The 27,115-nt window shown below is 56.5% G+C and overlaps 2 protein-coding genes across 15 annotated transcripts; both read left to right on the forward strand.

The window, feature by feature from the left end:
• The first annotated feature begins 5,624 nt into the window (after positions 1 to 5,624).
• Positions 5,625 to 9,866, forward strand: NME4 (NME/NM23 nucleoside diphosphate kinase 4). Of its 3 annotated transcripts, none has more exons than XM_063654114.1 (6): positions 5,629 to 5,784; positions 7,512 to 7,645; positions 7,905 to 8,006; positions 8,153 to 8,265; positions 8,747 to 8,822; positions 9,711 to 9,866. In XM_063654114.1, the coding sequence occupies exons 1-6, from the start codon at positions 5,694 to 5,696 to the stop codon at positions 9,720 to 9,722; spliced, it is 528 nt and encodes a 175-aa protein (XP_063510184.1). In that variant the 5' UTR covers positions 5,629 to 5,693; the 3' UTR covers positions 9,723 to 9,866. The 3 variants fall into 3 exon arrangements, with proteins under 3 accessions (XP_054311212.1, XP_063510184.1, XP_054311213.1); XM_054455238.2 differs by lacking the exon at positions 9,711 to 9,866 and adding an exon at positions 9,002 to 9,174; XM_054455237.2 differs by lacking the exon at positions 9,711 to 9,866 and having other exon boundaries at positions 5,625 to 5,784; positions 8,747 to 9,174.
• Positions 9,867 to 10,352: 486 nt separating this feature from the next.
• DECR2 (2,4-dienoyl-CoA reductase 2) lies at positions 10,353 to 21,652 on the forward strand. 12 transcript variants are annotated; one of them, XM_063654118.1, is made up of 10 exons: positions 10,480 to 10,581; positions 11,255 to 11,299; positions 13,511 to 13,579; positions 14,907 to 14,958; positions 15,862 to 16,062; positions 18,527 to 18,685; positions 19,839 to 19,932; positions 20,118 to 20,222; positions 20,507 to 20,724; positions 21,036 to 21,652. In XM_063654118.1, the coding sequence occupies exons 3-9, from the start codon at positions 13,575 to 13,577 to the stop codon at positions 20,722 to 20,724; spliced, it is 834 nt and encodes a 277-aa protein (XP_063510188.1). In that variant the 5' UTR covers positions 10,480 to 10,581; positions 11,255 to 11,299; positions 13,511 to 13,574; the 3' UTR covers positions 21,036 to 21,652. The 12 variants fall into 12 exon arrangements, with proteins under 12 accessions (XP_054311218.1, XP_054311223.1, XP_054311220.1 ...); XM_063654119.1 differs by having other exon boundaries at positions 15,907 to 16,062; XM_054455243.2 differs by lacking the exon at positions 11,255 to 11,299 and having other exon boundaries at positions 10,353 to 10,581; positions 15,907 to 16,062.
• Positions 21,653 to 27,115: the final 5,463 nt, after the last annotated feature.

Below are 27,115 nucleotides of genomic sequence, written 5' to 3' on the forward strand. Positions count from 1 at the left end.
GCAATAAGCCAAGATCACGCCATTGCACTCCAGTCTGGGCGACAGAGGGAGACTCCGTCCAGATAAATAAATAAATAAATAAATAAAAATTAAAAAAAAAAAACAGGTGAGAGACCTCCATGTAGGGCAATGCCCTCCCTACATGGGTGTAACAGCCGTAGGGCTGAGACAGAATTCGGCTGTCCTGATCCCCCCACTGTCCCACCCTGCAGGTGTCTTTTTGAGCACCTTCTACAAGGACCATCCAGCACATCCATAGGAATGTTCCAGAAATCCACGGCCATGCTCAGCCCTGATTCCTCATTCCACCTCATCCTCAGTCAGGCTCTGGGGTCCTCTGAGTGGTGACACTCCAAGAGTGAAACCAGATAGGCAGTCCATGCTTTGGATGGAGGCAGCCTTTGCTCAGAGTCTGGCAGTGAGACCTAGACGCAGTTCCAGCGCTGGCCTCTCAGGGGCAGTATAGCCCCATGGACCCCCAGAGCCCCTGAAGCCCAGCTCTGGCTGGAGGTGATGCCACTCTGCGCCTCCCTGGCTGGTGTTTGTATTAGTCATCTATGCTGCATAACAAATACCCCCACAACTTCGTGATGTAAGCAGCACACGTTCATTATCTTCCAGATTCTGTGGACAGGAGGCTGGGTGGGGCTTAGCAGGGAGCCTCTGACTCAGAGGTGTCAGCCACGCTGGGGCTACCCCAAGCCTTGACTGAAGGGAGATGCGCTTGTTTTTTTCTCCAGACAGGGTCTCGCTCTGTTGCCCAGCCTGGAGTGCAGTTGAACAGTCTCAGCTCACTGTTCCCTCTGCTTCCCAAGTTCAAGCGATTCTAGTGCCTCAGCCTCCCGAGTAGCTGGGACTACAGGCGTGTCACATCCCACCAGGCTAACTTTTGTATTTTTGGTAGAGATCGGGTTTCATCATGTTGGCTGGGCTGGTCTCAAACTCTTGACCTCAAGTGATCTGCCCACCTTGGCCTAGCTAGGTGCTGGGATTACAGGTGTGAGCCACTGCGCCAGGCCCACTTTTTTTTTTTTTTTTTTTTTTTAAGAGATGGGATCTCGCTCTGTTGTCCAGCCTGGAGTGCAGTGGCACAATCACCGCTCACTGCAGCCTCAATCTCCTGGGCTCCAGCAATCCTCCTGCCTCAGCCTCCTGCAGATTCACTTCTAAGCCCACCTATGTTACTTTGGGCCAGAAACATCAGTTCCTTGTCATGGGGGCCTCTCCACAGGGCTGCTCACAACAGGGGAGCTGCTTCTCCCAGGAGGTGGCAGAGCAGCAGCAGCTGCAGTCTTTGGTGACCAGATTGTGAAAGTGACACTCCGTCTCTTTTGCTGTCAGAAGTCAGTCACCAGGCATGGTCCACACTCAAGAGGTTAGGCATTACACAAGGAAATGAACTGGGTTGTGCTTTTCTTGTTGAGTTACGAGAGTTCTTTTTTGTTTTGTTTTGAGACAGGGTCTCATTCTGTTGCCCAGGCTGAGTGCAGTGGTGCAATCACAGCTCAATCCAGCCTGGACCTCTTGGGCTCAAGCAATCTTCCCACCTCAGCCTTCCCAGTAGCTGGAAATACAGGTGCACACCAACACGCCCCACTAATTTTTTATTTTTTTGTAGAGACGGGTTTCACTATGTTTCCCAGGCTGGTCTCAAACTTCTGGCCTCAAGTGATCCTCCAACCTCTGCCTCCCACAGTGCTAAGAGTACAGGTGTGAGCCATCCCATCATACCTGGCCAAGAGAGTTATTTATTTATTTATTTATTGAGACAGAGTCTTGCTCTGTCTCCCAGCCTGCAGTGCCATAACACAGTCTCAGCTCACAGCAACCTCCGCCTCCTGGGGTCAAGCAATTCTCCTGCCTCAGCCTCCCAAGTAGCTCGGATTACAGGCACCTGCCACCAGGCCCGGCTAATTTTGTATTTTTAGTAGAGACAGGGTTTCTCCATGTTGGTCAGGCTGGTCTCAAACGCCCAACCTCAGGTGATCCACCCGCCTCAGCCTCCCAAAGTGCTGCAATGACAGGCATGAGCCACCTCGCCTGGCCCAGCATAATTTTTTTTTCTTTTTTTGAGATGGAGTCTTGTTCTGTCACCCAGGCTAGAGTGCAAGGGCACGATCTCAGCTCACTGCAACCTCTGCCTCCTGGGTTCAAGGGATTCTCCTGCCTCAGCCTCCCGAGTAGCTGGGATTACAGGTGCATGCCACCACATCCAGCTAATTTTTTGTATTTTTAGTATAGACAGGGTTTCGCCATGTTGGCCAGTCTGGTCTCGAACTCCTGACCTCAGGCGATACACCCACCGCAGCTTCCTAAAGTGCTGGGATTACAGGTGCGAGCCACTGAGCCTAGCCTCAGCATGTTTTTAATGTGCAAAACAAAATACACAGAAATAAAAATATAAAAAACTATACTGAAATACAATTATCAAAATATTGTAGGCCAGGCCGGGCGCAGTGGCTCACGCCTGTAATCCCAGCACTTTAGGAAGCTGTGGTGGGTGGATCGCCTGAGGTCAGGAGTTCGAGACCAGACTGGCCAACATGGCGAAACCCTGTCTATACTAAAAACACAAAAAATTAGCTGGGTGTGGTGGCAGGCGCCTGTAATCTCAGCTACTCGGGAGGCTGAGGCAGGAGAATTGCTTGAACCCAGGAGGTGGGGGTTGCAGTGAGCTGAGATCGTGGCATTGCACTCCAGCCTGGGCGACAGAGTGAGACGATGTCTCATCAACAAACAAACAAACAAAATATTTTAGGCAGCTGGGCGCGGTGGCTCACACCTGTAATCCCATCACTTTGGGAGGCCAAGGCAGGTGGATCACAAGGTCAAGAAATCGAGACCATCCTGGCCAACATGGTGAAACCCCGTCTCTACTAAAAATACAAAAATTAGCCAGGTGTGGTGGCACATGCCTGTAATCTCAGCTACTCAGGAGGCTGAGGCAGGAGAATCGCTTGAATCGGGGAGGAGGAGGTTGCAGTGAGCTGGGATTACGCCACTGCACTCCAGCCTGGAACAGAGTGAGACTCCATCTCAAAAACAAAAACAAAAACAAAAACAAAATATTTTAGGCCAAGTGCGGTGGCTCAGGCCTGTTTTCCTAGTTACTGGGGAGGCTGAGGCAGGAGGATCGCTTGAGGCTGGGAGGTGAAGGCTGTAGTGAGCTATGACTGCACCACTGCACTCCAGCCCAGGTGACAGAACGAGATCCTGTTGCTAAAAAAACAAAAATAAAACATTAAAAAATGTACGATATAGTGGCCGGGCGGGGTGGCTCATGCCTGTAATCCCAGCACTTTGAGAGGCCGAGGCGGGCCGATCACAAGGTCAGGAGATCGAGACCAGCCTGGCTAACATGGTGAAACCCCGTCTCTACTAAAAAAAAAAAAAAAAAAAAAAAATTAGCCAGGCGTGGTGGCAGGTGCCTGTAGTCCCAGCTGGAGGCTGAGGCAGGAGGATGGCGTGAACCCGGGAGGCGGAGCTTGCAGTGAGCTGAGATCGCGCCACTACACTCCAACCTGGGTGACAGAGTGAGACTTTGTCTCAAAAAAAAAAAAGTATGATATAGTAATATCTGCTTTTTCCTTTTTGCAATAGCTTTATTGGGATACAATTGACATTCTACACACTTCAGTCATATATTTTTTATTTATTTATTATTATTTTTTTGAAGAGACAGGGTCTTGCTATATTGCCCTGGCTAGTCTCAAACTCCTGGGCTTATGTGATCCTCCTGCCTCAGCTTCCCAAATTGTTGGGATAATAGGCCTGAGCCATAAAGTCCAGCCTCTAAAAAGAAAGAAAGTCACTTCTTTATACCATAGTACTGCAAATTCTAACCAGAGCAACTAGACAAGAAAATAAAATAAAAGGCATTCAGATTGGAAAGAAAGAACTGAAACCATCTCTATTCCCATATGACATGATTTTTTTTCTTTCTTTTTTTTTTTGAGACAGAGTCTCGCTCTGTTGCCCAGGCTACAGTGCAGTGGCGTGATCTCAGCTCACTGCGAGCTCCACCTCCTGGGTTCAAGCCATTCTCCTGCCTCAGCCTCCTGAGTAGCCGGGATTACAGGCATGCACCACCATGTCCAGCTAATTTTTGTATTTTTAGTAGAGACGGGGTTTCACCACGTTGACCAGGCTGGTCTTGAACTCCTGACCTCGTGATCCACTCGCCTCGGCCTCCCAAAGTGCTGGGATTACAGACGTGAGCCAGTGTGCCCCGCTCCATATGTCACAATCTTATACAAACAAATTCCCAAGGAATTAATGAAAAACTATTAGAACTAATAAATGCATTTGGAAGGCTTGCAGGATACAAGATCAATACACAAAGCTCAATTGTTGGCCAGGCGTGGTGGCTCACGCCTGTAATCCCAGCACTTTGAGAGGCCAAGGCGGGTGGATCATCTGAGGCCACGAGTTTGAGACCAGCCTGGCCAACATGGCGAAACTCCGTCTCTACTAAAAATACAAAAAAACACCAGCCAGGTGTGGTGGCGACCTCCTGTAATTCCAGCTACTCGGGAGCCTGAGGCAGGAGAACTGCTTGAACCTGGGAGGCGGAGGCTGCAGTGAGCAGAGATCATGCCATTATTGCACTCCAGCCTGGGCAACAAGAGCGACACTCTGTCTAAAAACAAACAAACAAATCTCATTTGTATGTTATACACCTGCAATGGATAATTTAAATAAGAAAACAATTCCATTCACAATAGCAGCAAAAAGAACATAGGCTTGTTCAAGACTCATTAAGTAAATTCTAGCAGTGGGAGACCTAACCATTTCAAATAGTGGCTTGTGTGCTCTCTACCCCAATATTACCGTACCTGTGAATTCTGTTGGTGACAAAGTCACAGGCCCTGCAGCTATGACTGTAGCTTGTTCCTTATATCCGCAATTGAACGAATTAGAGGAATGCAGTCACATCAGAGGCCATTTGAGAATAAAGGTCGGATTTTTCCTCATTCAAATTCACAGACCAGGCTCACATCTGTAATCCCAGCACCTTGGGAAGCCAAGGCAGGAGGATTTCTTGATCCCCGGAGTTTGAGACCAGCATGGGCAACATAGGGAGGCCCCATCTCTACAAAAAATTAAAATATTAGCTGGTTGTGGTGGCGCGGGTCTGTAGTCCCGCCTACTCGTCCTGGCCGCAGAGTCAGCGTCTCCGGAGCGCCTCCTTCTCCCGCCCTGGGGCTCACGTAGGAATTTCACCCTCCATTGGAGGGGGCTCAGACCAGGGCTTCTAGACCTCCTTTTGGTCCGTGGATTTATTTTTGAGACAGAGTCTTGCTCTATGGCCCAGGCCGGAGTGCAGCGGTGCAGTCACAGCTCACTGCAGCCTCAATCTCCTGGGCTCAAGCGATCCTCCTGCCTCAGCCTCCCGAGTGGGCCTTCCTCCGTGGGAAAGCGTTAAAACGATAGTTAACGGTTGCGTCGGTATAAAGACGAATGCAATTCGAGAAGGATTCATTATTATTTTGTTTTTTCTTCTGATTTTAACAGAAATTGGCGTTGAACATTTCCACGCGCCCCGTGAGCGCCGGGCCACGGGGGTCCGGGGCGGTGGGGGGCTGCGGGCAGCGTCGGCGCGGGGGCTCCCCGGCGGGCGGGGGCGGGTCTGGGGCTGGCACCGCCCTCCGCGCCCTCTCCTCGCGCTCACAGCGGCCCGCGGGCCGGGCGTCATGGGCGGCCTCTTCTGGCGCTCCGCGCTGCAGGGGCTGCGCTGCGGCCCGCGGGCCCAGGGCCCCAGCCTGCTAGCGCGGCACAGCTCGGGTGAGTGGGGCCGCGCGCCCCGGCGGGGACACGGGGGGCGGAAGGGGCGCGCGCCGCTCGGCCTTTGTCCGCGCACGTGCGGGCCGGGGTCCGACTCCCCCAGAGGCCTGGGGTCGCGGGCTGCGGGGTCCGTCCGAGTTGGGGAAGGCGCCGGCTTGCACCCGCACGCCCCTCCAGTGCCCGGCCGGCTCTGCGGCTCCTTCTCGCCTCCCCAGGCCCCAGGCTGCAGGCGCCCGGCGAGTTGGCAGCCTGGGCGGGTCCGGGGCGACCGAGGGCCCGGGAGCGAAAGGAAGGCAGAGGCCGGCTGCAGCACTGGGCGGTGAGGGGTCTCCCGGCCGGGGTGGGGGTGGGGGGTGTGGGGGGGTGAGGGAGTCGGGGGGTGGGGGTGAGGGGGTGGGAGGGGTGGGGAGCCGCTCCGCTGGGGCGTTCGCTGAAGGCCGAGTTAGGCCAGAATCTGACTGGGACGTCAGGCCCCAAGTCCCCGGCCCCGCCGCTGCCCGGCCCCCCCAGCTGCCACCTCACAGGACGATCCATGTCCCAGGGCTCCCTCCATCGGCTCTGAAAAGTGAGCCGCCGCCTACAATGCCCGCACCAGCCGCAGCAGAGCCCCAGGCTACACAAGGCGCCCTGCGAACTGGGTTTTGGGGGAACAAACCAACCAGGGGGTCTTCCTCCTGGCCTGGCGGGGCCCCTTTGGCTCTGTCCAGCCTCTCTGTGGGTCATACAGGGTCTGGGCTCCTCTGGAAACCAGGGACCCGATGCTGGAGGGTAGCTTGGCTCTGGAGCAGCCTGGGACTGTAGGAGGGTGAGGACGTCTTCTGTTTCCCTGGCAGCGTCCCCTCCAGAGGAGGACGGCTGGGGCGGAGCTCAGTGCTGACTCTGGGTCTGGAAGCACAGGCCTTGAAACTCCACAGCAGCACAGGCCCCGTCTCCTGGCTCGGACAGAATCCTGCTACCTTCCCTCTTCAATCTTCAGGCCCCTTTTGTCCCTGTTTCCAGGGCTCACCTGGTGGGGAAAGTGTGTTTCACCCTGGTTCCCTGCCACTCCTTCACCTCAGACACAGGGTGGGCTCTGGGTTCTTCCTCATGTGGAAAGCCTGGGCTTCAGACCATGTGTGTCGTCATCCAGAAGGGCTGGAGTCAAAAGTGAGGCTGGAGTTTTGCAGGATCTCCAGACTTCCCTGCGGCCACTGAGCTGGGCTGTGCCTCCGTGGACCTCAGGGTGGTCCCTGAGCTGGGCTGTGCCTCCATGGACCTCAGGGTGGTTGCTGAGCTGGGCTGTGCCTCCATGGACCTCAGGGTGGTTGCTGAGCTGGGCTGTGCCTCCATGGACCTCAGGGTGGTCGCTGGGCTGGCCTGTCCCTCCCTGGACCTTGAGGTGGTCCCTGAGCTGGGCTTTGCCTCCCTGGACCTTGGGGTGGTCCCTGAGCTGGGCAGTGCCTCCCTGAACCTCGGGGCGATCTCAGGCAGCTTCTGCCTCTGCTGGGAGGAGCCATGGCCCCTGGGAGAGGCTAGAAGCCCTGGGGACACATTGCCTTGGGTGTCCCTGACAGGGACTATCATGGGGGCGTTTCTGGCTGTGGGCACCATCCTTATCTCTTCCAGAGTGCCCTGCTTAGGGGCAGACACCCTGAAGCCTGGTGACCCCTGGGCTCCGGCTGGGAAACCCGGATGGTGGGGACGTGAAAGGTGAGGTGGCAGTGCCTCTGACCCCTTGCCTTTTAAAGGAGGGCCCTCCTGGACCCGGGAGCGGACCCTGGTGGCAGTGAAGCCAGATGGCGTGCAACGGCGGCTCGTTGGGGACGTGATCCAGCGCTTTGAGAGGCGGGGCTTCACACTGGTGGGGATGAAGATGCTGCAGGTAGTGGGGCTCTGGGCTTGTGGGTATCCCTGTGGGGACGGGGTTGGGGGATCCTTCTCAGTCTTTCACATCCCAGCCAGCGCTGGGGCAGGGCCTGGCTTTGGCAGTTGAAGGGGCAGTAGGGATCTATTCTGCGGTAGGGGTGCTGCCCATGCTGGTGTTATCTGCAAGGTGCCTGAGGTCAGGGCATCACAGCTGCTGTGCTAGTGCCCAGGTTTACTCTCTGCGGCTCCTCCTCCTTCCCTCTAATGCCACCCAGGCACCAGAGAGCGTCCTTGCCGAGCACTACCAGGACCTGCGGAGGAAGCCCTTCTACCCTGCCCTCATTCGCTACATGAGCTCTGGGCCTGTGGTGGCCATGGTACGGCAGGGCAGGGGTGGTGGAAGGGCCTGTGGGTAAAGGGCGTGTGGGTGTGTCTTTCCCCCCAGCAAAGGGAGGGGCCCTGGATTGAGCCCAGGGGCCCTTGGTGTTCCCCACTTCTCCCCAACCATTATCTCTCGCTGCAGGTCTGGGAAGGGTACAATGTTGTCCGCGCCTCGAGGGCCATGATTGGACACACCGACTCGGCTGAGGCTGCCCCAGGAACCATAAGGGGTGACTTCAGCGTCCACATCAGCAGGTACAGGGGTCCTGATACACCAGGCTGCTGCTGGGGGCAAGGAGGGCCATCACTTGGGGTGGTGGCAGATCCACGAGACCTGGCTGTCTTGCTGTGCTAGGATGAAGCCAGGTGGGACGTGACAGCTCACACTGGTGAGAGCTGCGTTCTCCCAGGGCACACAGGGCAATGAGGTGTTCTCTTTGTGTTGTGTGTACCGTGCCATCGTTGCCTGTTACCTGACACCCCAAGGGGTTGGCAAGGGGCAACTTTGGGGGAAATGAGGCTCCCAAAAGCTGGGGCCTGGGCGGGTCCACGAGGCTGTAAGAGGCCGAGGCCAGGCTGGAACCCGGTTTCCCAGCTCCACTGTTACTCCTTCCCTGTCTGCAGTCACAGGCTTGCTCCCCTAGACAGAGGGCAACAGGGGAGCAGCAGGTGGTCCCTGGGACTCCTCAGGGTGCACATGAAGCCTGAGCCTCACATTGCTCCTGTCCTGGCACAGGAACGTCATCCACGCCAGCGACTCCGTGGAGGGGGCCCAGCGGGAGATCCAGCTGTGGTTCCAGAGCAGTGAGCTGGTGAGCTGGGCAGACGGGGGCCAGCACAGCAGCATCCACCCAGCCTGAGGCTCAAGCTGCCCTTACCACCCCATCCCCCACGCAGGACCAACTACCTCCATCAGCAAGAACCCAAGCCCACATCCAAACCTGCCTGTCCCAAACCACTTACTTTCCTGTTCACCTCTGCCCCACCCCAGCCCAGAGGAGTTTGAGCCACCAACTTCAGTGCCTTTCTGTACCCCAAGCCAGCACAAGATTGGACCAATCCTTTTTGCACCAGAGTGCCGGACAACCTTTGTGGTGGGGGGGTCTTCACGTTATCGTAACCTCTCCTCTAAAGGGGAGGCATTAAAATTCACTGTGCCCAGCAGATGGGTGGTACACTAATTATGACTTCCGCCAACTCTGAGGTAGAAATGACGCTTTTATGCAAGTTGTAAGGAGTTGAACAGTAAAGATGAAGTTTTGCACACCTAGTTCCATAACGTTGTTGGATGTATGAGCCAGGCAGGGGTCCAGAGACCACCAGCCTGCAATCCGGAGAACCCAAGCTAGGCGCGAGCCGATGCTGTGATCCCGCCAAAGGAGGAGCTGCCTTCCCCGGGAAGGGGCAGAAAGGGGCCGGCGGACTGAGTCCACCCAGCGCAGAAAGGGCCTGGCAGCCTTTACTGTAGCGGTGGCGGCTCTATCACGCCCCTGAAGCCGCTGGCCCGCGGGTGTGTCCAGCTCAGGAGCGGCCCTGCATGTTTTTCCCCCGTGGCCGTCGCGGACCCCCGTCTTCCAACAGTGGTGCGGGCGGGGCGCCCCGTCCTGGGTTCGCGGCATAGCCCCGCCCGGGCCCCCACGCGGAACAGAAGTACCGGGCCCCTTTTTTTTTTTGAGACGGAGTCTCGCTCTGTCCCCCAGGATAGAGTGTAGTGGCGAGATCTCGGCTCACTGCAACCTCCGCCTCCCGGCTTCAAGCGATTCTCCTGCCTCAGCCTCCTGAGTAGATGGGACTACAGGCACCAGCCACAACGCCCGGCTAATTTCTGTATTTTTAGTAAAGACGGGGTTTCACCATGTTGTCCAGGATGGTCTCGAACTCCTGACCTCGTGACCCGCCCGCCTCGGCCTCCCAAAGTGCTAGGATTACAAGTGTGAGCCACCCCGCCCGGCCCCGGACCCTTCTTTATTGGCGTCAAAACGGGTCATTTTGGGAAGCGGCGCGGGGCCGGCCGCGCTTTCCTGGGCCCCGGCCCTCCCCACGGTGTTTACGGGGAGGCGAACGGGGAGCCCAGAGGCTGCGAGCCTGGCCTGGACCCAGGAGCCAGGGGTATCCTATCCCACAAGTCTCGGAGGCTCTGAACGCGGCGCTGACGCCGAATACTTGTGAAAAAAACTCACGGAGGACACCCGCAGACCGTCGGGCTTCCGCCGCGGGAACCGCCCCCCCCGCCCCGCACTGCGCCTGCGCCTGCGCCTGCGCCTGCGCCTCGCGCGCCGACTTCCAGTCCCAGCAGGCCGCGCGCGGGGGCGGGGCTTCCGGGGAGAATTGGGGGAGGGGCGGGGCCTCCGGGAAGCCATCAGAGGAGGGGCGGGGCGTCCGGGGAGTGGGGCGGGGCTCCCGGTTCCAGGAGAGTTCGCAGCTGCGCGCCGGGTGCTGGAGGCTGAGGCAGCTCTCGCCCGTTGTCCCCGCAGTCCCCGAGGCGAGCGCCATGGCCCAGCCGCCGCCCGACGTGGAGGGGGACGACTGTCTCCCCGCGTACCGCCACCTCTTCTGCCCGGACCTGCTGCGGTGAGCGGGGCCTGGGAAGCGGGCGCAGCCTCGGTGCAGGGTCCGGTCCGCGGGCGCCGGCGTCCCCACGTGGTCCCCGAGGGCTCGTGTGTTAGGAAACCTGTCTCGCCCGGCTCCTTTCTTTCTTTTTTCTTTTTTTTTTTTTTTTTTTTGAGACGGAATCTCGCTCTGTCACCCAGGCTGGAGTGCAGTGGCACGATCTCCGCTCACTGCAACCTGTGCCTCCCGGGTTCCAGCGATTCTCCTGCCTCAGCCCGGCTAATTTTTTGTATTTTTAGTAGAGAGGGGGTGTCACCGTGTTGGTCAGGCTCTTCTCGAACTCCTGACCTCAGGTGATCCACCCGCCTCGGCTTCCCAAAGTGCTGGGATTTACAGGCTTGAGCCACCGAGCCCGGCCCAACCTGGCCTCTTTCTTAACAGAAAATTTTAGGTTGAAATCATTTTTCCGGAAGACCCAGAAGGCCCAGGAATGCCAGGTTTTGCCCAGCAGCTCTTCATTTTCCTGCAAACGCCTTGGTGTTCACAAGAGAAGGCAGCCCGGGCAAAGGTCGATCCTCCCCGGTCACCTGCCCTCACTCGGCTAATGGGCGGATCCTTTTGTTTTTTTTTTCCTTTTCTTTTTTTCAATTGGCAACATTTTCAAGTTTCTATTAAAATTTTGATCTTTTGCCAGGAGCAGTGGCTCACGTCTGTAATCCCAGCGCTTTGGGAGGCCGAGGTGGGTAGATCACCTGAGGTCCGGAGTTCGAGACCAGCCTGGCCAACATGGTGAAACCCCGTCTCTGCTAAAAATACAAAAAATTAGCCGGGTGTGGTGGTGCACACCTGTAATCCCAACTACTTGGGAGGCCGAGGCAGGAGAATCGCTTGAACTCGGGAGGTGGAGGTTGCAGTGAGCCAAGATTGCGCCATTGCACTGGGCAGCAAGAGTGAAACTCCATGTCAAAAAAAGAAAAAAAAATTTTTTTAAATTATGTTCTCCAAGGACAGGTATTGACAATTCTCTTTGAGTGTTCTGCAGTAAAAAAAAGTTTTTTTTTGAAACGGAGTCTCATTCTGGGTTCAAGCAATTCTTCTGCCTCAGCCTCCCAATTCTCCTGCTTCAGCCTCAGTGCGCCCAAGTGGGACTATAGGCGCACGCCACCACGCTGGGCTAATTGTATTTCTAGTAGAGGTGAGGTTTCACCGTGTTGGTCAGGCTGGTCTGGAACTCCTGGCCTCAGATGATCCACCTGCCTCGGCTTCCCAAAGTGCTGGGATTACAGGAGTGAGACACTGCACCTGGCCCAAAATTAATCTTTAATAATTAAGAATAGGAAAGGCAACTTGGAGCTCTGCAAAAGTAGGAGACTGCCATCCATCTGGTACAATTTGTGCCAGTCATACCAATCAGTACACATTTAATACGTACAAGAAAATCTCTAATAAATAAAAAAGCCATATTATCCTGACCTAGCTTGCTGAATCTCAGGAATCATATTTGATATTAGTGCCATGCAGGGCTTAGGAGAGAGGAAATTATAACCTCTATCTTGTTTAAGCCAGGGTATTTTTCTCTCTTCTATCTACTTCTGTCAATTTTTGTCAAAAGACAACAAAATACACTTTCCCCCACTGCACTTTGCAAGTTTGTGTCAGCACAAGTTCAGGACCAGCCTGAGCAACAAAACGATACCCCTCTCTAGAAAAATAGATGAAAAATTAGCTGGGCACGCTGGCATGCACCTGTAGTCCCAGCTACTTGGGAGGCTGAAGCAGGAGGATCCTTCTTGCCCAAGAGGTCAAGGCGGCAGTGAGCCGTGATGGTGCCACTGCACTCCAGCCTGGACAACGTAGCAAGAACCTGTCTCAAAATAAATAAATAGGCCCGGTGTGGTGGCTCATGCCTGTAATCCCAGCACTTTGGGAGGCCGAGGCGGGTGGATCACGAGGTCAGGAGATCGAGACCATCCTGGCTAACACGGTGAAACCTCGTCTCTACTAAAAAATACAAAAAAATTAGCCGGGCGTCGTGGCGGGCGCCTGTAGTCCCAGCTACTCGGGAGGCTGAGGCAGGAGAATGGCGTGAACCCGGGAGGCGGAGTTTGCAGTGAGCCTAGATCGTGCCACTGCACTCCAGCCTGGGCGACAGAGCGAGACTCCATCTCAAAAAAAATTTAAAAAATAAAAAATAAAAAAATACTATAACTTTATGAATTTTCATTTTATTTATTTATTTATTTATTTTTGAAGACCATGTTTTGCTGTTGTCGCCCAGGCTGGAGTGCAGTGGCGTGATCTCGGCTCACCACGACGTCCGCCTCCCAGGTTCAAGTGATTCTTCTACCTCAGCCTCCCGAGTAGCTGGGATTACAGGCATGCGCCACCACACCCGGCTAATTTTTTGTATTTTTAGTAGAGACGGGGTTTCTCCATGTTGGTCAGGCTGGTCTCGAACTCCCGACCTCAGGTGATCCGCCCGCCTTGGCCTCCTAAAGTGCTGTGATTACAGGTGTGAGCCACGGCACCCGGCCGAATTTTCCTTTTAAATCATTACCGTATAGCAATATGGGGGGTGTATTTTAACAGGGCTCTTTTATTTTTTATTTATTTTTATTTTATTTTATTTATACGTATTTTTTGAGATGGAGTCTCGCTCTTTTGCCCAGGCTGGAGTGCAGTGGTGCGATCTCAGCTCACTGCAACATCTGCCTCCCGGGTTCAAGCTATTCTCCTGCCTCAGCCGCCCAAGTAGCTGGGATTACAGGCACCCACTACCACGCCCAGCTGATTTTTGTATTTTTAGTAGAGACAGGGTTTTACCATATTGTCCAAGCTGGTCTCGATTTCCTGACCTTGTGGCCCACCCACCTTGGCCTTCCAAAGTGCTGGGAGCCACCGGCCCGGCCCAATAGGGCTCTTTTAAAAGAGCCTCCTTTTTTATTCTCAGGGACAAAGTGGCCTTCATCACAGGTGGCGGCTCTGGGATTGGGTTCCGGATTGCTGAGATTTTCATGCGGTGAGACTGCTCTGTGTCCCTTCCCTGCTCCTTGCTTCTCCCTGCCTGGGCCCTGCTGGATGCCTGACCCCTGGCAAGACGTTGGTGGGAGGTAGATGTCCCCTGCTCAGCTACCCGACAGGATCCAGGTGCCTGCCAGAGGGACTGGGGAGGGGTCTAGGATTGCCCTGGGGAGAGTCAGGACTTCGAGGCTCCTACAGGTCAGTGGAGATTGTGTGGCTCTGGTCTGGGGCCTGCTGGGACCTCGAGAGTCAGGGCTGTGTCAGGCCCCAGGGCTGGTGCCCTGCAGAGCACATTTTCTCCTGGGACACAATTATGTGGCTTCAGGCCAGGGTCAGCAACTTATCCCACCTGACAGTGGCTAGAGTTAGGCTGGGGTGGGGGTGAGGGACCCTTCCTCAGTTCCCCTGAGGCCCCTGCTTTTCAGACCAGAAAGGTGAATCCCACAGGAAGAGATTTGGCCGTTCCACTGGTGGCTCTGTGCTCAGGGCATCTGAGGACCAGATGGGACATTGCAGCTCCAGTGGGACCTGCCTAGCAGGGGTAGCTACCTTTATGGTTATTGTGGGCAAGCAACCCCCGAACCAGAAGAGCCGAGAAACCAAAGAACAAGGCAGACAGATCCCGTTTGTCCATGTCGGGTGATTTTCTCGGGGAATTTATGGGCAGAAGCGTAGTCTTGGGTGGCTGTGAGACAGGCGTCTCCATGCTGTTACCCTCAGGCCCAGGGCTTCTATACCACAGGGAAAGGGGTCCTGCTTCAGAGGGAGTGTGTAGGAATTCGTTTAGGAGAACATCAAGGTTGTTTTGACCTAAGGGCAGGACTTAACTTTGTGCTCTTTCGCAAGAACAGTAGATAAAGGTGGAAATCCTAGCGGCATTCCTGGAACCGGGGTTCACAGAGGCCAACGTGGTGGATTCGCATCCACGTGGTCAGGAAGGGGAGCAGGGAGCACCCCGCTTCAGAACGGTCCTCCACGCCAGCCCCACAGGGAGAAGGGGGTGGAGGATGTGGGCCCAGCAGGCCCCAGGCAGATGTGTGGGCTGGGCCTCTGTGGCTCACAGCTGTCTCTGTACCTGGTGTTTGGGGCAGGACCCACAGGCCTGTGCGGTGGGATGTCCCATGCCAGAAACCCCGGGGTGGGCACCACCTGAGGTCCCTCCAGAGTTCCTCAGTCCTGTTCACGCTCCTGTGCCCTCTGCCAGCCGGGCCTTCAGCCCTGGACTGGTACTTCCGCCTGAGAGACTCCTGCCCAGCAGCTGGGCAGATGCCCCCTGGGAGTGCCCCTCTCCCACATTGTCCTCACACCTGCTTCTGGTTTTGCAGGCACGGCTGCCATACGGTGATTGCCAGTAGGAGCCTGCCGCGAGTGCTGACGGTGAGAGGGCCTCTCCCATGGTCCCCTGTGCGGGTGGCTGTGGGGGTGCTGGGCCTGGGCCAGGAGGGTCCAGAGGCTAAGGGGATGTTGGCACCAAAACTTTTTTTTTGAGACGGGAGTCTCACTCTGTCACCCAGGCTGGAGTGCGGTGGTGCGATCTCGGCTCACTGCAGCCTCCGCCTCCCAGGTTCAAGCGATTCTCCTGCCTCAGCCTCCGGAGTAGCTGGGACTACAGGCGCCTGCCACCACGCCTGGCTAATTTTTGCATTTTTTTGGTAGAGATGGGGTTTCACCATGTTGACCAGGCTGGTCTCAAACTCCTGACCTCAAGTGATCCGCCCACCTCAACCTCCCAAAGTGCCAGGATTATAGGTGTGAACCACTGTGCCCGGCTGGCACCAAAACTTGCACCTATCCTAAATATGGAGCTTCAGTGTAAGTGGCCTCCCAGAGACATCTTTGACTTTTAAAAAAATCTAGTTATTGGGTCCTGGGAGGGACCTTCCTGTTTGGGGGTAATGTGGCCCCAAGAAAGATCTCTGGGCTCACCTGGGTTATTTAGGTGGTCCGTGCGTCCCACCCGCTGGGAGGAGACTCTCCTGGGAGGAGAGTCTCACCTGTGCCACCTCTGCTCTGCAGCAGGGGCAGGACATGGTGACAGTGGCCTGGAGGGCAATGCAGAGGGAGGATTCTAGGACAGGTGGCAGGTTGGGGGAGAGCGTGGCAGGTTGGGGGAGAGCGTGGCAGGTGGGGGGAGAGCGTGGCAGTTTCCCACAAACATCCACTGGGGTCGTGGGCACTCGCAGGCTGTGCTTCCCCAGAGTGGGGTCCAGCAGCAAACCCAGGGTCCCCGTGGAACCCGGAAGCATCGTCCTCTGCAGATTCCAAAGGCCTTTTCTCCAGGCCGAGGCTGCAGGGCTGCTGTCTGCCTCTTTACCTGGCTTCCAGGCCGCCAGGAAGCTGGCTGGGGCCACCAGCCGGCGCTGCCTCCCTCTCTCTATGGACGTCCGAGCACCCCCAGCTATCATGGCCGCTGTGGACCAGGCTCTGAAGGAGTTTGGCAGAATCGACATTCTCATTAACTGTGAGTCGGTGCTGAGTGAGGTTGGTGGCTTCTCACAGGTTGGTGGTACCGTTTGGAGGCCCTAGAACTCTGGTCTTGGGGTGGGGACCGTGCCAGGGAACCTAGCTGCCTGCCCTGGGGTGGGCTGCACCCCATCCAGGTACCTGAGGCCAAGACTCAGGCTCCGGCCCCCTGTCTCCGGGCCTCTGTCTCCGGCCCCCTGTCTCCGGGCCTCTGTCTCCGGCCCCCTGTCTCCGGTCCCGTCTCCGGCCCTCTGTCTCCGGGCCTCTGTCTCTGGGCCTCTGTCTCCGGCCCCCTGTCTCCGGGCCCCTGTCTCCGCTCCTCTGTCTCCGGGCCTCTGTCTCCGGGCCTCTGTCTCCGGCCCCCTGTCTCCAGGCCTCTGTCTCCGCGCCTCTGTCTCTGGGCCTCTGTCTCCGGGCCTCTGTCTCCGGCCTTCTGTCTCCGCGCCTCTGTCTCCGGCCTCCTGTCTCCGGCCCTCTGTCTCCGGCCCCCTGTCTCCGGCCCTCTGTCTCCGGCCTCCTGTCTCCGGCCCCCTGTCTCCGGGCCTCTGTCTCCGGCCCCCTGTCTCCGGCCCCGTGTCTCCGGGCCTCTGTCTCCGGCCCCCGTCTCCGGCCCTCTGTCTCCAGCCCTCTGTCTCTGGCCCTCTGTCTCCGGCCTGACTCAGCTTCTCTGGGTGGCAGCAGGTCAGCACAGCTGCGGCCCAAGTGGACGCCATGAACACGGCTGAACGGCAGAGTCGGGTGCCCTTGTGTCCTGAAATTCCCTCTTAGAAAAAAAGTAATAGCCTTTTTTTTTTTTTTTTTTTTTTAGACAGCATCTCACTCTGTCACCCAGGCTGGTGTGATCATGGCTCACTGCAGCCTCCACCTTCTGGGCTCAAGCCATCCTCCTGCCCCAGCCTCCTGAGTAGCTGGGACTACAGACGTGTGCCATCACGCCTGGCTAATTTTTGTATTTTTTATTTTTAGTAGAGACAGGGTCTTACTGTGTGTTGCCCAGGCCAGTCTCAAACTCCTAGGCTCAAGCAGTCTTCCTGCCTTGGCCTCCCAAAATGCTGGGATTACAGGCAAGAGTCATCAATAAAATAAAAGCCCGGCCTAGCTTTTTTTTTTTTTTTTTTTAGACAGAGTTTCGCTCTTGTTGCCCAGGCTGGAGTACCGTGGTGCAATCTCAGCTTACTGCACCCTCTGCCTCCCGGGTTCAAGCAATTCCCCCGTCTCAGCCTCCCGAGTAGCTGGGATTACAGGCGCCCGCCACCACACCTGGCTAATTTTTGTATTTTTAGTAGAGATGGGGTTTCGTCATATTGTTTAGACTGGTCTCGAACTCCTGATCTCAGGTGGTCCGCCTGCCTTGGCCTCCGAAAGTGCTGGGATTACAGGCGTGAGTTGCCGCGCCCGGCCCCCAGCTTTTATTTTAATTTTTTTATTTTTTATTTTTATTGATTTTTATTTTTATTTTTTGAGATGGAGTCTTGCTCTGTCGCCCAGGCTGGAGTGCAGTGGCGCAATCTTGGCTCACCGCAAGCTCCGCCTCCCGGGTTCACGCCATTCTCCTGCCTCAGCCCCCTAGTAGCTGGGACTACAGGCGCCCGCCACCACGCCTGGCTAACTTTTTGTATTTTTACTAAAGACGGGGTTTCACCATGTTAGCCAGGATGGTCTTGATCGCCTGACCTCGTGATCTGCCCGCCTCGGCCTCCCAAAGTGCTGGGATTACCGGCGTGAGCCACCGCGCCCAGCCGATTTTTTTTTAATCACAGTTTTAGGTTTATAGAATAATTAATAGTACATGGAATTCCATACTCCCACCTACACAGTTTTCCCTGTTAACATCTTGCGTTTGTTACAATTGATGAACCAACATTGGTTTCGCTCTGCAGAAATTCCCTTTTAAAAACATCCTGTGTATTAGTTTCCCTGGGCTAACAGAGTACTACAACCTGTGTGGCTAAAACAACCGAAATATAATCTCCCAGTTCTGGAGGCAGAACGTCCAAAGGGGAAGGCGTTGGCAGAGCTGTGCTCTCTGAAGGCCCCGGGGGAGAGCCTGTTCCTGCCTTCTGCGTGGCTTCCGGTACTGCCATAGCCCTTGGCCCTCCCGGGCTCGGAGACCGTCGCTGTTCTGTCTGCCACTGTCTTCACGTGGCATGTGTCTGTGTGTTCTCTTTCCTTGTTATAAGGATGCCGGTCATTGGATTTAGGGCTCCCCCTAATTCGTTGTGACTTCAGTGTAATTCGATTATTTCTGCAACCCATCCCATTTCCAAACAAGGCCACAGTCGCAGGTACCTCGGAGCCAGGGCTCAGCATGTCTTCTTTTCTCGGGGACACAGGGCAGCCAGGACACCCATCTTGCTTTGGTCATTTTGGAATTTTTCCTAGGGCATGGGTCTCCTCCCTGTGCGACAGGGCACCTGGGCTCCCTCCTGCACCCTCCCGTCTGCCCCCCTGGCCACCACCCACTTGGCATCCCTCTCCCCAGGCTCCAGCAGCTCCTGCGGTCTCCCATTCTGCAGGTGCAGCCGGGAACTTCCTGTGCCCCGCCGGCGCCTTGTCCTTCAACGCCTTCAAGACCGTGATGGACATCGACACCAGCGGCACCTTCAACGTGTCTCGTGTGCTCTACGAGAAGTTCTTCCGGGTGGGTGTCCTCCCAGCGGGGCCTCCCCCTGACAGCCACCCGCTCACTGCCCCGTGGCCTCCCCCTGACGGCCGCCCGCTCCCTGCCCCGTGGCCTCCCCATTAGGCCGCCCGCTCCCTGCCCCGTGGCCTCCCCCTGACGGCCGCCCACTCCCTGCCCCGTGGCCTCCCCATTAGGCCGCCCGCTCCCTGCCCCGTGGCCTCCCCATTAGGCCGCCCGCTCCCTGCCCCGTGGCCTCCCCCTGACGGCCGCCCGCTCCCTGCCCCGTGGCCTCCCCCTCACGGCCGCCCGCTCACTGTCCCGTGGCCTCCCCCTCACGGCCGCCCGCTCACTGTCCCGTGGCCTCCCCCATTAGGCCGCCCGCTCCCTGCCCCGTGGCCTCCCCATTAGGCCGCCCGCTCCCTGCCCCGTGGCCTCCCCATTAGGCCACCTGCTCCCTGCCCCGGGCCTCCCCCTGACGGCCGCCTGCTCACTGTCCCGTGGCCTCCCCATTAGGCCGCCTGCTCCCTGCCCCGGGCCTCCCCCTCACGGCCGCCCGCTCACTGTCCCGTGGCCTCCCCCTGACGGCCACCCGCTCACTGTCCCGTGGCCTCCCCATTAGGCCGCCCGCTCCCTGCCCCGTGGCCTCCCCCTGACGGCCGCCCGCTCCCTGTCCTGTGGCCTCCCCCTCACGGCCTCCCCCTCACGGCCGCCCGCTCCCTGTCCCGTGGCCTCCCCCTGACGGCCGCCCGCTCCCTGCCCCGTGGCCTCCCCCTCACGGCCGCCCGCTCCCTGCCCCGTGGCCTCCCCCTCACGGCCGCCTGCTCCCTGCCCCGTGGCCTCCCCCTGACGGCCACCCGCTCCCTGCCCCGTGGCCTCCCCCTCACGGCCGCCCGCTCACTGTCCCGTGGCCTCCCCCATTAGGCCGCCCGCTCCCTGCCCCGTGGCCTCCCCATTAGGCCGCCCGCTCCCTGCCCCGGGCCTCCCCCTCACGGCCGCCCACTCACTGTCCCGTGGCCTCCCCCTCACGGCCGCCCGCTCACTGTCCCGTGGCCTCCCCATTAGGCCGCCCGCTCCCTGCCCCGTGGCCTCCCCCTCACGGCCGCCCGCTCACTGTTCCGTGGCCTCCCCCTGACGGCCGCCCGCTCACTGCCCCGGGCCTTGTGTGTTGCAGGACCACGGAGGGGTGATTGTGAACATCACTGCCACCCTGGGGAACCGGGGGCAGGCACTCCAGGTGCACGCAGGCTCCGCCAAGGCCGCTGTGGGTATGACCACCCCCCCGCCCAGGTTTGCCCACCTGGGTCCCCAATGGGCCGTCTGCTTCCATCCCAGGAGGCCAGCAGTCTCCACGTGAAGCTGAGCCCAGCTGCAGGCAGCAAGGCCTGGCCTTGGCCCTGAGCCCTCGCAGAGGGCAGAGCGGCCCCTTCATATCCAATTTTCTCCCATGCAGACGCGATGACACGGCACTTGGCTGTGGAGTGGGGTCCCCAAAACATCCGCGTCAACAGCCTCGCCCCTGGCCCCATCAGTGGCACGGAGGGGCTCCGGCGACTGGGTAAGGCTCTCAGGGAGCCCAGGCCTCCCACATATTCTCCCCTGGGGCACAGGGTGCCCATGAAGCTTCCAGAACCTTGGCAGGGGGTATGTTGAAAAGCCCTGTGCTGGTTCCGTGGTGGCAACTATGTTCTGTGTCTGGCCTGATCCTGCTCCATGCTAGGCCTTGGTGACACTGACTGTGTCCTTGCTGTTCCCAGGTGCCTCTCAGGGAATGAGCTGGGGGAGAGGGGAGGGTGCTGGGTCTTGGGGCTCATGGGGCCTGAGTCTTCTGCTGCCCTCCAGGTGGCCCTCAGGCCAGCCTGAGCACCAAGGTCACTGCCAGCCCGCTGCAGAGGCTGGGGAACAAGACCGAGATTGCCCACAGCGTGCTCTACCTGGCCAGCCCTCTGGCTTCCTACGTGACGGGGGCCGTGCTGGTGGCCGATGGCGGGGCATGGTTGACGTTCCCAAACGATGTCAAAGGGCTGGCGGATTTCGCATCCTTCTCTGCTAAGCTCTAGGTGAGTTACCACTCCCGCTTCTTGGGATCATCTGTGTCCTTGGACGCTGGTCACTGCATGGGCAGGTCTCTGCAGGACCCATGGGGCTGGCGTCTCCTTTGTCCCCATCCTCCCGGCCCCTGTGCCAGCCTGGCCACACATGGGTGCTGCCCAGTGGGGCTGGGCAGGAGGCGGGCACTGGTGCGCTTGCTCTTCTGTAACGGCCTCGGCCTCTGCCGGCATTTCTGGCAGGTGCTGGGTGGCTGAGGCAGCCGAGGTGTTTTAGGAGGAAGCCGTCCTCAGCCGGCTACTAAGTTCTGAAACTCCTGCAGGAATCTTCCGGCCACTGCTTCCCGCTGCCTCACACAGCCAGGTGGAGAGCACCAATCTGAACCAGCAATGCCTGCAGCCCAGCCCCTCCTCTGAACGCTCAGCTATTACTGTGCTTTCCCTCCCCACGGCCCCAACTCCAGGGCAGGAGCAACTGGACAGTGGGCCTGGCCCGTGGAGCTGCCACGAAGGTGCCTGAGGGCCAGGTGCCACGCAGGTGTCTGAGGGCCAGGTGCCATGCAGGTGTCTGAGGACCAGGTGCCACGCAGGTGGTGGGGGTACAGACGATGCTGGGATGTCCCCTGCCCCATGGTCAAGGGTGTCCTGCCTACCTGGGTCCAGGGCCTGAGGGAGCCACATGGATCCTGAGACTTGTGTTCTCTTGGCTGAAAACACTGAGGTGCTCCCATCTGTGCGTGGCCCATGAGCTGGGACGGTCCTCCACCTGCCCACAAGTTCCGCCTCTCTGTCTCTGCACCACCTGTTTGCATAAACACACTTTGCTACAATCTTGCTAGTGCATTTTCTTAAAAGATAATCTATTTACTGTAAAAATAAATTGGACTTTGCAAAAGCTTTTAGAAGGAAAAGAAAGAGGATTAAAGAGAATTGCTGGTGATCCTGTCGTTTAGGGGTTGTGTTTCCTTTCTGTCTTTTCTGTGATGTTTACTTACTAGTAGTAGTATTTTTCTTTTTTTTTTTTTTTTTTTTTTGAGATGGCGTCTCGCTCTGTCGCCCAGGCTGGAGTGCAGTGGCGCAATCTCGGCTCACTGCAAGCTCCGCCTCCCGGGTTCACGCCATTCTCCTGCCTCAGCCTCCGGAGTAGCTGGGACTACAGGTGCCCACCACCACGCCCGGCTAATTTTTGTATTTTTAGTAGAGATGGGTTTTCACCTTATTAGCCAGGATGGTCTCGATCTCCTGACCTCGTGATCCGCCCGCCTTGGCCTCCCAAAGTGCTGGGATTACAGGCGTCAGCCACTGCGCCTGGCCTTATTTTTTATTTATTTTTTTATTTGTTTATTTTTTGAGATGGAGTCTCGCTCTGTCGCCCAGGCCGGAGTGCAGTGGCGCTATCTCGGCTCACTGCAAGCTCCACCTCCCGGGTTCATGCTATTCTCCTGCCTCAGCCTTCCTAGTAGCTGGGACTACAGGCGCCTGCCCCCATGCCCAGCTAATTTTTTGTATTTTTAGTAGAGGCGGGGTTTCACCATGTTAGCCAGGATGGTCTCGATCTCCTGACCTCGTGATCCGCCTGCCTCGGCCTCCCAAAGTGCTGGGATCACAGGCGTAAGCCACCGCATCCAGCCTATTTTTTTTTTTTTTTTTGAGAGTGTTTCGCTCTTGTTGCCCAGGCTGGAGTGCAGTGGTGCGATCTCAGCTCACTGCAACCTCCGCCTCCCAGGTTCAAGCGATTCTCCTGCCTCAGCCTCCCGAGTAGCTGGGATTACAGGCACCCGCCACCATGCCCAGCTAATTTTGTATTTTTAGTAGAGGCAGGGTTTCACCATGTTAGCCCAGGCTGGTCTTGAACTCCCAACCTCAGGTGATCCGCCCGCCTCGGCCTCCCAAAGTGCTGGGATTACAGGCGTGAGTCACCGCGCCAGGCCTTCTGTGACGTTTAGAACACTTCCTGCCTCATGCGGAAGCCCCAGTCTACAGGCAGGGTCCTGCTCCCTTGGCAGAGGCCGCATGCTTAGATGCAGCCAACCCTGAATGTTGGGCCCAGGACCAGCCAGGCCACCGGTTGCCTCTCTCCTGGGTTTGGTCACTGCCACAGCTTTCCTCCTCCGTTGACATGGCCCCCAGCCCTGCTGCACGTGGGAGGTGCTGAGCAGCAGGAGGCTGGAGGGAGGTGTGTGGCTGTGCCCACCAGGGCCCCCATGGCTGCCCTCACAGGAGGGGAGCAGCTCCCATCAGGGATGCCCCTCAGCCCTGCGGTCCCCATTCTGTTCCTCCAAGCTCCCAGCTTACTGTGACACCAGGCCCTGAATGTATTCAGGCTTTACTTCCTGACAAGGAGGAAAAAAGATTTGTTTTTTGTTTTGTTTTGTTTTTGTCAGAGACAGGGTCTGGCTCTGTCAGCCAGGCTGGAGTGCAGTGGCACAAACATAACTCACTGCACCCTCCAAACTCCTGGGCTCAAGAGATCCTCCTATCCCAGCCTCCTGGGTACCTGGGGCCACAGGCACACACTGCCATGCCAGGATGTTTTTTGAATTTTTTGTAGAGACAAGGTCTTGCCATGTTGCCCAGGCTGGTCTTGTTTTGTTTTTTTTTTTGAGATGGAGTCTCGCTCTGTCACCCAGGCTAGAGTGCAGTGGTGCGATCTCAGCTCACTGCAACTTCTGCCTCCTGGGTTCAAGTGATTCTCCTGCCTCAGCCTCCCGAGTAGCTGGGACTACAGGTGCATGCCACCACACCCAGCTAATTTTTTGTATTTTACTAGAGACGAGGTTTCACAGTGTTGCCCAGGCTGGTCTCAAACTCCTGAGCTCAGACAATCCACCTACCTCGTCCTCCTAAAGTGCTGGGATTACAGGCGTAAGCCACCATGCCCGGCTGCCCAGCCTGATCTTGAACTCCCGGGCTCATGCAATCTGCCCGCCTCAGGACTGCAGGCGTGACCCACAGCGCCTGGCCGAGGTGGAGAGAAAATCTGTATCTTGTAGTTCACTCCTGCACCATTTGGAAAACACAGTGTGGAGCTTATAACTGCTGAGTTGGCTTTTTTGGTGGCTGAGGGTTGGCCTCACCTTATGAACGTGGCCACTCCCACAGCCGCCATGGCCTGGGAGAGGGGCTGCTTCCAGAAAATGTGTCAGCAGACCATCCATTGTGGGTTCCTGGCTGGCACCGACCAGCATGGCCACGACCCACACACACCCTGTGTGCTAAGTGCTCAGCTAATTCCTTCCAGTGACTGCACGCGCTTCGGGGCCCCTCTCTGGTGCCAGGGAACCTGGGGAACCTCAAAGGCAGATCCTGGGTCCCTCCACAGGCTCTGAGGGAGGGATGTGGTGGAGCTCAGCGAGGAAGCTGGGATGCGGGGCCCTGGGCCTTCCCTTCCCTCCACCAGCCTCTGTGAGCCTGGGCCTGCCCTGCTGCCTCGAGATCCCAGCCCCAGCAGCCGCCTCCACAAGCCATGGCCCAGCCACTGAAGAGAGGGACAGCGTTCCTTCTGCCAGCCTCACGTCCACATTCCTGAGGAAAGATGCAAGTTCACCGTTAGGGCTAGAAATCTGGCTCTTGTGCAATAAACTGTGGTAGGGCTGGGCATGGTGGCTCATGCCTGTCATTCCAGCACTTTGGGAGGCTGAGGCTGGCAAAACACTTGAGCCCAGGAGTTCAAGACTAGCCTGGGTAACAAAATGAGACTCCATCTTAATGAATAAATAAATAAATAAATAACGCTGGGCATGTTGGCTCACGCCTGTAATCCCAGCATTTTGGGAGGCCAAGGGGGGTGGATCAGGAGTTTCAGAGCAGCCTGGCCAATATAGTGAAACAATATAGTGAAACCCTCTCTCTACTAAAAATACAAAAATTAGCTGGGTGTGGTGGCGCTCACCTGTAATCCCAGCTACTTGGGAGGCTGAGGCAGGAGAATTGCTTGAACCCGGGAGGTGGAGCTTGCAGTGAGCTGAGATCGCAGGACTGCACTCCACCCTGGGTGACAGAGCGAGACTCCATCTCAAAAAAAAAAAAAGAGCCAGGCATGGTGGTTCACGCCTGTAATCCTAGCACTTTGGAAGGTCAAGGTCGGTGGATCACTTGAGCCTGGAATTCGAGACCAGCCTGGGCAACATAGCAAGACCCTGTCTCTATAAAAATAAATAAATAAAAACAAATAAAAACCAGGCTGGGCATGGTGGCTCACGCCTGTAATCTCAACGCTTTGGGAGGCCAAGGCGGGCAGATCACCTGAGGTCAGGAGTTTGAGACCAGCCTGGCCAACATGGCGAAACCCCACCTCTACTAAAAAAATATAAAAATTAGCTGGGCATGGTGGCACATGCCTGTAGTCCCAGCTACTCAGAACGCTGAGGCACGAGAATTGTTTGAACCCGGGAGGCAGAGGTTGCGGTGAGCTGAAATTGCACCACTGCACTCCAGCCTGGGTGACAGAGTGAGACTCTATCTCGTAAAATAAATAAATACAAAATAGTGCGTTGGCCAGGTGCGGTGGCTCATGCCTGTAATCCAAGCACTTTGGAAGGCCGAGGCGGGCAGATCACCTGAGGTCAGGAGTTCGAGACCAGCCTGACGGAGGCAGAGGTTGCGGTGAGCCAAGATCACGCCATTGCATCCAGCCTGGGTGACAAGAGTGAAACTCCGTCTCAAAAAATAATAATAATTAAATAATTAAATAATAAAATAAAGAATAAACAGTGGCTGAGGGTTGGCCTCACCTTATAAATGTGGCCACTCCAACAGCCGCTGTGGGTGGGAGAGTGGCTTCTTCTACAAAATGTGTCAGCAGACCATCCATCACGGGTTTCTAGCTGACACTGACCAGTGTTGCCATGACCCACACACACCCTGCTACTAAGTTCTCAGTGAGTTCCTGAGTTCCTTCCAGTGACCGCATGGGTCTCAGGGCCGCTCTCTGGTGCCAGGGAACCTGGAAACCTCAAAGGCAGCTGGGAGGTGCCAGACTGCACCTGACAGGTGTTTGTCCAAGCAAGAATGATAAATATTCACCAGAAATAAGAAGAATTACCTTTCAGCTCTTCGACCATCACGTGTAACTTGGAAAACTGTTACACAGGGAAGAGGAGAGTGATGAGAACTAGACCTTCGCTGCTGCTTTGGAAAATGTAGAGGGGCTGAGAAAGGAAGCTCTGCACAGCCTCTCCTGCTGGCTCCTCAGAGCCCCTCTGCAGGCTGGGGTTTTGGCCTCGGGGAGCACTGAGGATGCAGAACGGGGGCTCTGGAGGGCTCCAGGCCTGGTGGGAGCCAGGGCGGCCAGGCCATCCCAAGAAGACGGAGCAGGCACCGTAGCCTCATAGTGAGGTGTTAAAATAAGAAAATCATCAAAATTTGGGCTGAGTCAGGAGGAATTCAGTTGTGCCTTACACACTCATGTTCTGTTTTTACTCTAAGACATGTACTTTACCAAATTTGAAGGTGAGAATACAAATTCTCCCCCACTGAATAAAATATCCGTAAACACAAGTGAGGCTCTGTGCTCTCAGCTGCTGGAGGCCACAAGGGAGAGCGTGACCTGGTCCTAAAAGTGATTTCGCTCTAAGTTTATTTACTGAATATAAAATGTTAATCTAGTTTTCACAGTTGTCTGGCTAGGTGCAGTGGCTCATGCCTATAATTCCAGCACTTTCGGAGGCCAAGGCAGGTGGATCACTTGAGGTCAGGGGTTCGAGACCAGCCTGACCAACATGGTGAAACTCCATCTCTACTAATAATACAAAAATTAGTTGGGCGTGGTGGTGGGTACCTGTAGTCCCAGCTACTCAGGAGGCTGAGGCAGGAGAATCGCTTGAACCCAGGAGGCAGAGGTTGCAGTGAGCCAAGATCATGCCAGTGCACTCCAGCCTGGGCGACAGAGCGAGACTCCATCTCAAAAAAAAAAAAAAAAGTTGTCAGTTAAAAATAGTTTGCAGGCAGTTTTTGTTGATAGCTTTATGGATGCACAGTTGACAGAAGGCAAACCACACATATGTAGTGTGTAGTCTGATGAGGCTGATGTGTCTATGTCACGAAGCCGTCAGCACTATCCAGGCCGCACGTGTACCTGGCAATCCCTCCCTCTCACCTATCCCTACCCCTTATTTCCCAAGCGACTGCTGATTTGCTCTCTGTTGCTATTTATGTTTTTTATTTTTATTTTTTGAGATGGAGTCTCTGTCACCCAGGCTGGAGTGCCGTGGCATGATCTCAGCTTACTGAAATTTCTGCCTGCCGGGTTGCCTCAGTCTCCCGAGTAGCTGGGATTACAGGCGCCCGCCACCACTCCCGGCTAATTTTTGTATTTTTAGTAGAGATAGGGTTTTGCCATGTTGGCCAGGCGGGTCTCAAATTCCTGACTTTAAGTGATGTGCCTGCCTCGGCCTCCCAAAGT

Source organism: Pongo pygmaeus, chromosome 18, assembly GCF_028885625.2.
Source record: "Pongo pygmaeus isolate AG05252 chromosome 18, NHGRI_mPonPyg2-v2.0_pri, whole genome shotgun sequence".
Lineage (NCBI taxonomy): Eukaryota > Metazoa > Chordata > Mammalia > Primates > Hominidae > Pongo > Pongo pygmaeus.